General features: G+C 49.9%; 1 protein-coding gene across 1 annotated transcript; it reads left to right on the forward strand.

Moving 5' to 3' along the window:
- The first annotated feature begins 3,342 nt into the window (after positions 1–3,342).
- Positions 3,343–4,561, forward strand: LOC138521548 (heat shock protein beta-11-like). Its single transcript, XM_069634472.1, has one exon. It carries the CDS (start codon positions 3,431–3,433, stop codon positions 4,184–4,186), a length of 756 nt encoding a protein of 251 aa, XP_069490573.1. The 5' UTR covers positions 3,343–3,430; the 3' UTR covers positions 4,187–4,561.
- Positions 4,562–11,747: the final 7,186 nt, after the last annotated feature.

An 11,747-nucleotide genomic window follows, 5' to 3' on the forward strand; every position in this document is an offset into this window, starting at 1 on the left:
TTCCCTGTGTCTTGATGGCATTGTGCCTGGCAATGACGGGTTGGTAGGGCCCTGGATGCTCCAGGCCTTTATGGCAGTGTGCCTGACAGGAGAAGGGTGGTAGGGTCTGTGTTTGTACTGCGCTTGGCAGGTATAGCTTTTGGGGACCTGGAGCACCATCCTTGTGGCAGGGACAGACTCGAAAGGCCCAGGTAGCCCCATATCTTTATGGGTGTGTGCCTCGCATGGACAGGCTGGTAGGGCCCTGGAATCCCTGTGGCAAGTTGGCTGACACTGGTAAGACCCTGCCTGGAAACCATGTCTCTTTATGGAAGTCTGCCTGAGCTCTGGAATCTATTAATAGCTTTATACCAGTGTGCCCGGTAAGGCCCTGGAAATCCTATATCTTTATGGCAGTGCCTGGGAGGGGACAGGCTGGTAGAGCCCTCATATCCTCTTATCTTTATGTTGGTGTGCCTGGCATGGACATTATTCTGGTGCCTTGAATGTGCCTGGTCTTTGTGGCATGGACAGGCTGGTAGGGCGCTAGGAATCATTGTTACTTTGTGACAGTTGTTATGCCTGGCAAGGGTAGGGGCAGGTTGGTAGGGTGCTGCAAGGCCTGTATTTTATGGTACCAGGCCTACCTGGCAGTGCGAGCATAGGCTGGCTGAGGTCTTGAAGGAGGTAGCTTGTACTCTGAGGAAAGGCTCTCTGGGGCCAGGCGGCCTTAGAGCATGTCTGGCATGGACAGTCTGTTTCAGGCCCCTGATCCCTCTGTATGGTAGAATACCGGCTATTATACATGCCTATATTGTTTACACCGCAAAATGGACCTATGCTGAGCAGGTTATTAGAGCCCTGAACCGTTTGTGGCCCCTGGACCTGTTATATGTATGTGCGCTGGCCTGGGGGAGCAGGCTGCTTTGTTTCCAGCACTAGGGTGGCCAACTGTCCCGTATTGTGCGGGATTGTCCTGTAATTGTGAACTCTGTTACGCAATTTGCAGAGTGGCTGTGCGGGACGCAGGTTGTTCAGACTTGCTTTGTTCCCTGGAGTGTGATTCTCAGGAGGCACACAATTAGTCACATTGGGGCCGGGCCGCAGCAGGTGCAGACCAGTAGTTGCTGTCCCTTGGCAATTGCCAATGTCCGATTTGCCAATCGCCATCGGCCCAGCGTCGCTCCAGCGCGGAAAATGTACCCTTGTCCCGCTCCCATAAAGCAGGAGACAGCAATGCACTTACAGTGCATAGAGTCCACTACAGCGCAGACGTGTCACCCGCTACTGCTGCACTTATTTGACGCCAGCAGCACAGCGCGGGAAATGTCACTTTGACAGTGACCGTCTATATACCACGACGCGGCTGCCTTCTCCTGCCTGCATTCTTCTTTCTCTGGGCGTCTCTGCGGTGCAGACCGCAGCTACTGCGGACCCGAGCAAGACAAGTTAGTTGCAAGTAGTTGCTGGCAAGCAAAGCCTCCTTTTGCCCCAGGCTGTGCAGCCAGTGCTGTGCCTGTGTGACAGTGACTGTCCTCCTCCTCTGTCACCCTCCTCCTGTCCATTTGTTGGCTTGCTGAAGCCTGAAGAGGTAGCTGTGCTGCTGTGGCATTCTGTCTGTTGCCGTGAAGGTCTGGGAAGCACAAGCTCGTCCAATGCATGTAGGTGCTGCTGCTGGACCTACTTACTTAGTCCCCCCCAGGGCTCGAAGGCAGGTAAGTGCAAGTGGAATGGAAGTGAAAAACGGAACTAGTGGTACTCTGCCTGGCTGCCTGAGGGAGTGGGATGGTCAGATGGAGTGGGGCGGGGTACGGTGTCGATTGAGGGTCAGGGGGTGACCAGGATCGCAAACTTTGCTCAAATAGTTGGATTTCATTGTCTACAGTAATAATGCCTTATAGAGTGTGCTTAGAAAAATAACAAATTGCATAAAAAGCCATATTACAACATGTGCATCCGTTTAGCAACATGTTAAGCCAAAATAATAGGATTGTAGCTTTAATGTCAACTATAACTCCCAGAATGCAATGCCAACTTGCAAAATCTAGTTAACCCCACTGTACTTTCTGTGATAAAAGAAGTTGTGTAATAAACAAATATAGATATGCAGATTCTTTGTGATACATTTCCATCTCTGTGTTATTCATGATGTTGAAAACATTTGATTAGTGACTTAAAGCAACTTTATTGTTTCGCATGTCAAGATAGTAGGCATCAAGGATATAAACAAACCTTTAAATCGGCGCTTCGTGTCGCTCACTGTAGCGTCACAAGGCTATACTAGTGAGCTGAACAGCAACAAGCCAAGCATCAAACTATGTGTTTAAGTGTCATTGTTGTGAGGTAGGTAAACTTTATTTACATACATACATACATACAGGTATGGGTTCCAGTTACTCTTAGTTATATACAAGGAGACAGGCCACCCACCGGCTATACTCACAAACATCAGCTCACTCAGGCCCCCGACTGCAACTCAGAGAACACTCAGCAACAAGCACTCATCAACATTCTCCTGAGCTGTCAATCATTCCCAACACCAACATTCTCTGTGCATACATAGATGGCCAGCAGGACAGGACATTTAAACAAAAGAATCCAAAGGTTTGCGCGAACTAATGGCGCTGTAAAAAAACGTGTGCACACCACAAACATTTTTTGACCCTCCACGCGTAAAGTGTCCTGTGAAGCCATTTTGAAAAGTTGGCCACCCTATCCGGCACCCCTGTATCTATACCCTGAGCTCAAATGCTCTCCGGTACTGTATAATATGCCCGATGAACAAGGCCTGGTGGGCTTCCGGCTGAACTCCTTATATGTTAATATTTAGAATGTCCTTATCATGACACAAAGCCCTCCAGAAACTGCGTAATTGCCCGTTACTTATTAAAATGAAGATAGTAGTAAAAGCTTCTTATATCCACCCTACTATATCACCCGTTTTATTGGTTCTCCATTGATCGACTGTTCAACAACGAAAGAATGAGCCAGTGCCGTGGTCATTTCTTTGCACCATCAATTTGTTTTCACCTGCAATAAACATCATTTTTTATTTATGTGTGAAAAAAAATGCAGGATTGGCAATAGTCATGGCGACTGTATTAATGATTTTCTGGAATGCGGGTGAGGCATCCCCTCGCGCGCACGCCTCATCCTCCAGGGCACTTGGCCCACACTTGCACTGTGTGTGCGCGCCGACACCATTGGGCCGCTTCTATTTTAGTTCTTAGTGTGTCACGCTCATTCCTCGCATGGTTGGGAAATGTCCCATGTTCTCTGTGTGCGTGGCTGTGTCAGGGGGAGATGATTACAGAAGGGCCCAGAATACCCGGCCGGACGCTATATATGTAGTTGCGAGCGAGGGTGTCGAAGAATCGCAGCCTGCGTTACCTAGCACTGCAGAGGCCGTAAGGAACTTCTCTCCCCTCAGAAAGCCGCCCTGTCCCTGGCAATGCTGTGCCCACGCCTGCACGCCCAGCCTCCCTCCGGCTCCCTGTTGCCCTTCTTGGAGCCCATGCGCACCCTCTGGCCCACCCCTCGGGCCATTTGCGCATGGGCGGAGCGAGACATGCTCCAAATGATGAAGGAGATGGCGAGGACGATGGACTGGATGGACCAGTTCCATCGACAGATGCTGCAGGAAGTGAACATTCCCAGCAGGGCCCTGGGCGGAGCGCCCATTGATAGTTTATCGGGCTGCAGACACACCGGAAGGTCTGGCGAGCCCTTTACCCTCTGCCTGGCTGTTCCGGGCTTCTCCGCCGATGAACTGACGGTGAAACTGGTTGGTAGGAAGCTGCTGATGGCGGGCACCAAGGAGACCAAGAGCGACGATGGACATGGCACCTTCTACAAGTACGAGCTCTTCCGGCGGGAAGCAGACCTGCCCGAGGACGTGAACCTAGAGCGCCTGACCTGCTCGCTGTCTGGTGAGGAACAATTGTGCATCGAAGCTCCACGGCAGGCGCTGGCATCCAAGACAGAATGGGATGTGCCGATCCAACTGTGCCCTGTGACAGCTGTCACCGCCAGGTCTCGAGAGGAGAGCAAATGGCAGCCAAATAAAGACCAGAGCAAAATGGATGGGCAAGGAGATGAAAGTACAGACCAAAGCAAGAGCCAAGGCGAGGAACACAGGGACACCAGCAGGTCCGATGGCCCAGAGGCAACGCAACACTTTAAAAGCACAACTGGGAGCCAAGACTAAGGAGCCAGGAGAGGAAACTACAGACCAAAGCAAGACGGAAGGGCACGGTCAGTAAAATGATAACACCAAAACCGAAGAGCAAGAGGAGGGAAGTACAGACCACAGCAAGGCTGGGGGGGCAAAGAGAGGAAAGTGGCCAGAGCAAGAGAGGGACAATGAGAAGAAAGTACAGACCACAGCAAGAGACTGATGGACACTGAGGCGTAAGGCAAGCGACTGATGGACACTGAGGCGTAAGGCAAAAGACTGATGGACACTGAGTGGAGGCAATGGCCCAAAGGACTGGCTGGCAGAGGCAAGAATATTGGACACTATTTAAAATGCTAACCATTGTCTTCTTGAACATAGCCAAATAAACCTTTTCATTCTTTGAAATGTGTGACTCTTGGACATGGGTTGGTTGATCCTGCTTTGATCTGCAACATTTGTTCTGCACGTCTTGAAATGTAAGCTACGTTGATTGGGCAGTTGCCATTCTCTGGTGCACACATGTGGTAAGGGAAACCAAACGTCTTCCCAACTTTGGAAAAATTATCAAGTGTGTGTGCCGAGATGTTCTAGGTAAAATAGAATGTGTCTTTTCTTCCCCTCATAGTTAACACATGATATGATATGATATGGCATTTATAACCCGCCTATACACAAGTGTTTATATTCATCTATTTAAGCTCCATTAAAACAGATAGTTAATTCAAACAGGAGGATCTTGCATCCTTGGGTAGACTCCCCTTCCAAAGTTTATTTCAATTTAATTAGCTCCTTTTTCCTAAAATTGGTTTAATGAATTTCAATGGTGACCATTGTTAGTGAGTTAATTTAGGTGTGTTACATGTTCTGAGTTAAGCGTGGTGGATAGTTCACAGGTACATCATTCATTTTAGGACATCCCCTTTCCCCCACTCCTGTGCCTTACTCTTCATTTGTCCATCTGATGCCTCACTCACCAGTCTTCTTCATTCCTCATTCCACACTTCATTCCGTCTCCTCAATCCTCCTCCCCACTCACACACACTTTAAGATATGACCATGCTCACCTCGGACACGAGGGCGAAACTCCACTTTGCAAGTTGAAATCACAGACTCAGCCCTTCATCCTTCTGAGGTTGAAAAATTGAGGATCATTAAATGGGGCAATAGCAGGTATTTATGCAACGCTTAGTAGCTGGAGGAGTGTGTTGGGAATGGCTAAATAAAACCCCTTATTATTTGTATAGTGTTTACAAACTATGGGCCTCATTACGAGTTTGGCGATAGCCATGGAGCTATTAGCTCCATGGCTGCCGCCAAACCGGGCTCCTTTACTGGGTTCCCAGAATGGGGAATTACCGGGCCATCCCGAGTTCGGAGGGCCCGGTAATTCCCCTCTCTGGGAACCCGGGCCCGGACCTTCCCCATTCCCATGTGAGCCCCCATAGGGCTCAATGGGAATGGGAGAGGGAGCTAACAACGGGCCGATTATAACCGGCCCGTTGTTAGCTCCCTCTTCCCCTCGCGGGACCCAGTAACAATGCCTGGTTTTACCAGGCATCCTTACTGGGTCCCGCGAGGGGACCTTGTAATTTTGCGGGACGGGTTTAACCGGTCCGCCTCCATTAGCAGAGCCTGTTAACCCGTTCCGCGAAGGTCGTAATGAGGCCCTATGTGTGTGTTTTAAAATTACAAAAAGTCACACAAGAACAATATATGAAACTTTAATCCCTGCTGGGTATATGTAGAGGTATCCTCTGTAAGGTGTAGGAGCATGGAGCACTTCTGTGCTGGGAGGATAGCTCAGGGGCAGCTTGTCTTGGAAGCAAGACAATGCAGTGAAACAGGTTTGAATCCCAGTTCTGTGCTTAGAGGCTGGTCTTCGGTATGAAGCGCCTTATAAAAGATGAATTCGTAGGATTCGTAGAATTCATTTTAGAATGGGGAGGGCTGGCCTCACCGGGGAAGAGATTTGCTCACACTGGGATTCATTGATGACAGAGCGATATCCTAGGTTATGCACTTTTTAGGTGGATGCAGGAAAGGTGGCATATCCTACGAAAGATGGTACCTTGCACCCCAACACTTGCCGTTTATTGCAGTGTGTGTGTGAGACCTGTGTAGTGCTCCCATTTTTCTTCTCGAAAATTAGGGTAGGGTTTTGTGGGGTAGTTGAAAGATCGAACCCCTCTCAAGGAGCCCATTCTCAGGCAAACCCACAATTGAAAATGACAGTGAACCTGTCCCCAGATCATGAGGACACACTCTGTGATCAGTAAATGGCAGGCATTCTGCTTTGATTGCTACGTTACCTAACAGCATATGCGCACACCAGACCTGGCTCCAGGAATTTGCATCTGGGTGGGCCAGGTTTGTGATCAGGGGGGCCCAATTTCCATTGGGTGTAGGAGTACCCTAAACAGTGTGCTGACATTAATCCAGATTTCCCAGATCCTTGATTCAGTAAAAAAATGCCTTCCCAGATCCAGAAAAATGCATTTGCACAGGTCTATAAAATACAGTACAAAGCTAAAGATAATCAAGGAAAATAGTGTTGCAACATCAATCTACCTATATTCCCTTGCCATTTATTCTCCCTTTTCTATTATATCCACTTCTACTTCACCTTTCACCCCCCAGTCACCTTCCATCATCCCCCCTGACCACCATTTCCATTTATCTCCACTCCCAACTACCCCCAAAAACCCTCACCATGTCTGTCTTGGCCTGGATGGGGAGAATCCAGGGTGATGCTTCCTCCTCTGCGAGGGCTGAGGAGCAAGACACCAGTGTTTGTTCCATCTCAGATGGTGTGCTCTCAACAATGCCTTCCTGAACACTGTGGCTACTCCTAGTAGGCCTTGGAGGAAGTGCTTGTGGTTCCGCCACCTTGTTGTGAAAGACAACCCCCCACTCCTCCAGTATACTGAAGCAAGGAATAGGACATTTTGGGCCTCATTACACGGTATGCGGTAAAAACCGGCAATTACCGGCATGGCGTAAATAGCGTGTCCGCCCTCGCAAGAGGCCGCAAATTGCATGCCATTACGAGATCGCGGGCACGAGCCTACCGCCATGCCGGTAATGAGCCTACCGCCATGCCGCAAAAGTCCCCAAAAAGTCCCTTAACGGCATCCTCGAAAGCGCTGTTAGCACTTCCGCCCTGCCGCCACATGCAAATAGTGGTGACCGCCATTAGCGGTCACCGCTAATAGCGGTCACCGCTATATTGCGGAAACGGAAATAGCGTCATCGCACCGGAACGGGAAAGAGCACGGCGGCCATCTTTAAAAACACAATCCATTGCCATCCCCCTTATCCAGGACACCTTACCAGGAACCACGTTGGGAAATACACCAAGGACACCGTGAAGATGCCCAAGGCCATTAAAAAATCGTCTGAGCGGCAACGCAAGGAGAAGTTTTGCAAGGAGGAGCTCCTGATGCTAACGCAGACACTAGCAGACAATGCTCATGTCATCTCCAACAACGACATGCGTCGGGAGACCATTGTGAAGAAGAAGGCCATCTGGGAAGAGGTAGCCCACAAGGTCAGCGCGGTAGGCACCACAACCCGCACAGTCAAAGACTGCCGAAAGAGGTGGGATGACCTCCGGCTCCGTGTGCGGAACATTCTATCCGTGAACCGCAACCTGGCTACGGGCACAGGAGGAGGCAGTGAATCGCCAATCAAGCTCACCGAGTGGGAGGAGACATGCGCATCAACCATCGGGGTGGAATGCATTGAGGGAGTTGGACAAATGGAGCATGGCGTGGCCGTTTCGTCCGATGGAGGTGAGTGTATGCATCAAACAATGCACAGTGAAGTGTGATGTTCCCCCCAATCATGTGTCCATATCAATGCCGTGGCTCCAGCCACAAACAGACATGCATGCATCACCACATGCCCAGACAACACAGACCCATTCATGCATGACCCACCCAACATCCCCATTACCTGCATCCACACTGAAGAGCCCGGAATGCATAGAACGGCATGACGTATTCATTTTGCTCAAGGCAGGTCGATCCATCACTGATGGTTGTCAACATTTCTCACCCTTGCAGGATCACACACTGACACTGAGGAGGCACGCACTTCCACACCTGCTCCCACATCCAGCAAAAAAGCAAGGAGGGATGCCACAGGGGACACCGCCACATCCACAAGGGCAGCCAGGACGAGTGTCCATGACCACAGGGACAAAAGCAGCCGGAACACCAGTTGCACGCATCCACAGGCCATGACTGCTCCCGTCGTGGCACCCACGGAAGTGTGTCTCCCAGCAGGTGAGGGCAGCATCGAGGGAATGCACTCTGCTGCCACCAGCTCAACGGGTGAAGCAGCAGCCACGGCCCCACCTTCAGATGAGGAGGACACACCTGCCATTGATGCTGATAGCCAGAGCCCCAGACCAACAAGCCCCTTACAGGCAAGCCCGAGGTACTCCTCAGGTCCGGGTAGTCATGGAGATTCACCCACCCCTGAAGGGATATGGAGCCCCCAGATATCCTCTCCTGATGCAAGTGCAATGGGACCAGGTGCATCAGCCATCCCACCAGCACCCACCATGCGACATGACCTCTCGAGCATCTACCAGAGGCAGAACGAGATGAGTGGCCTAGTAGGTCAACATGTGGCAGAGACAGTCCGCCTGAGCGAGGACATTGCTACATTGGCACAGCAGACAATGGAGGTCATGGAGGCATGCACCAGCCGAATCTGCAGTGAAATGGCCCAACTGCGGCAGGCCATGAACCGCATAGCAGACGCTATTGAGCGTCGGTGCCCACTCACGGCCCAGGAAGAACCAGGCCCCTCCTCGTCTGGGAGTTCACGCCAGACTAGTCCCCTGCGCCGGTCTATGCGGAACCTGCGGCGCACGGCTTCACAACCACCAGATGACGATGCAGGCACTGGCAAATAGGGCCACCAGGATTCGTGTGCCACATGTGGCGATGGACACAATCACGTCATGAGACTCACATGGGAGTGTTGAGGGGGGAGGGGGGTAAGGGTCTGTTTGGGTGTGTTGAGGGGGCAGGGGGGTAAGGGTCTGTTTGGGTGTGTTGAGGGGGGAGGGGGGTAAGGGTCTGTTTGGGTGTGTTGAGGGGGGAGGGGGGTAAGGGTCTGTTTGGGTGTGTTGAGGGGGGAGGGGGGTAAGGGTCTGTTTGGGTGTGTTGAGGGGGGAGGGGGGTAAGGGTCTGTTTGGGTGTGTTGAGGGGGGAGGGGGGTAAGGGTGTATTTTGGGAGTTTGGGTAATGCACTTTCGTACCACAATATGTTCAATATACACTGTTCAGAGTTTGAAACCCAAGCGTGGTCTCCATTATTGTGTATGTGTCATTCATTGTGGACAGGGTCCTTTGTGGGCCTCGAAACATGCACCAGGGCAACAATTCCCATCTACGTCCATGCTATTTCACCTTGGTGCATGATGAGATTACAAAATCAGATGCTGATGTACATCGTGTGCCTCCTTGGCACTGCCTGTTTCATGTCCTGCCGGGGCATTCCACCCGCACTCATCCTCAGCCACATCATACTCTTCTGGTGGTTGCATGTCAATTTCAGGTGGCATAGGCACGTTCCATCATATGCACATTTTGTGATGCTCTACACATGCCATGGTTGTCTTTGCCACTTTGACACGGCCGTACAGGAGTGCCACACCCAGGCCGCTTAGGCAGCGGAGCACTGTCATTGGAGGGATGTACTATATTGTTGCCCTCTTCCTGCTGGTTCTGTGGGTTCCGTACAGGTGTTGGGAGCCACCTCCTCAGTGGATCGCTGGCATTGCCTGTATGGTGTGAGGAATGGGTACCTGTTACGGGTCACCTCTGGTGTGGGCTGTTGTTGTTGGTGCTGCACTGCTGTCATGTAGTCAAGGCTGTCATGTCATGCTGCTGCTATTGGCACCATCTTGGTGTGGGAAGGGGTGTGGGTAGGGGTGTGGTGTGCTCTTTTGTGCTGCCTGTCTCCATTGCATGCACCTGTGCTGATTGTGTCCACCTGTAGTTGATGGGTACACTGCTCAGGTCTCTTAACGGGTGCTTTTCGATGCCGTTATTAGCGCCATGCCGGTAAGGGGTTTTTGGGTGTTTTACATGCCGCTAATACCATGTCCGCATGGCTTGTGATGGCCTGGTATTAGCGCCATGGCGCTAATTCCGGCCTGGGGGTCGCGCGCCCGCGGCCTTGCTGCTATTAGTGGCACCGTAATTAACGGGTGCGCAGATAGCGGTGGGTTGGGGTCGTGATTGGCTTAGGGAATTAACGGTACCGGTAAATCTTTACCGGTACCGGTATTCCATTACCGCACAACGTGTAATGAGGCCCTTTGTTTCATAAAAAATAAAAACTTGAAGCACAATTCATATTTTTGTTGCCTTTTTGCAAAACATTTTAATTCAGTTGAGTGCACAAGAGAGTGCTAGCATGCAGGAAAGAGAGCCAGGTTGGGAGATGTGGGGTCAAGAGGCTGATGGTGCAGGTGTAGGGATTTCTGTCTTCCTGGTATCACTCCCGGTGGGGCTTGGCAGGGAGTAGGGGCCCTTGCTCTCCTGCCACTTCCCTATACGTCATTGTCTGCTACAAACTGTTTACTTAATGTTTATTACATGCAATTGTCCATTAGGGTTTTTTGTTTGATGTGTTAACTTTGATTTTCTATTGAATGTAACAATTTTGTTCAATAAATGTGGGCTGATATTTTCAAAGAAAAGTGTGTGTGTGTGTTATTGGCAGATCCTGACACATGTACTGCCCATCTCTTAAACCATGAGTGTGACGTTTTTTAAATAGCTTATACTGTGAACTGAATCACTTCTAGGGGCACCTAATGTTGGCAGGTAAGGCACAGTGTGATTAAATGATTTGCGCAGGATCACACACTTTGGTTAAGTGGTAAAGCCAGAATTTGAGCCTATCCAGAAATTCTGAAACTTGACCACGCACCTTCCAAGCTCAAGTTGGTACAAATGTGTTGAAGTTTGGTCTTGAATACCTAAAATAATACTCCATTTTATACAGATTACTTAAAAAAGTCACATGTTAAACCAACCTTACAATGTATGCATCATTGCGGAAATGTGTTAATGAAAAACAGTAAATTGCACAGAGGGGACCACTCGTGTTTGCAGTTTTTTGCAAAAGGGCCCCTCCATGCAATTTTAAGTGCTTCTACCAAGTACTGGAAAAGTAAAGAATAAAAAACTGGCAAATATCACCTTTGAGCTTCACTTTTCTACTACGTGTCTGGAAAAGTGCAAATCCTTCCCACAATTATTGATTGTGGGCGCCCTCCACAATGGTTTCTTTTGGAATCTACCTGCTTTTACAAGGTGTAAAAGTCAATCTGATTCCATAAGAATCCATTGGTTTTCCACCAACTTAAAAATATATACTGGTGAAAAATGAATCGGATTGGGCAGGGGCACCTGTAAGAGCAGGCAAACTTGTGCGATCTGCTTTCCAACTTCGACTGCCCATCATACAAAATCCTTCAGCACATAAAAAGTGTCTATAAATGCTTTTAGCACCACTTTTCCACTCCGCTTGACTTGGAAAATGATACCCCATGATTGTAGCTTTA

Source organism: Ambystoma mexicanum, chromosome 13, assembly GCF_040938575.1.
Source record: "Ambystoma mexicanum isolate Mex_15411 chromosome 13, UKY_AmexF1_1, whole genome shotgun sequence".
NCBI lineage: Eukaryota > Metazoa > Chordata > Amphibia > Caudata > Ambystomatidae > Ambystoma > Ambystoma mexicanum.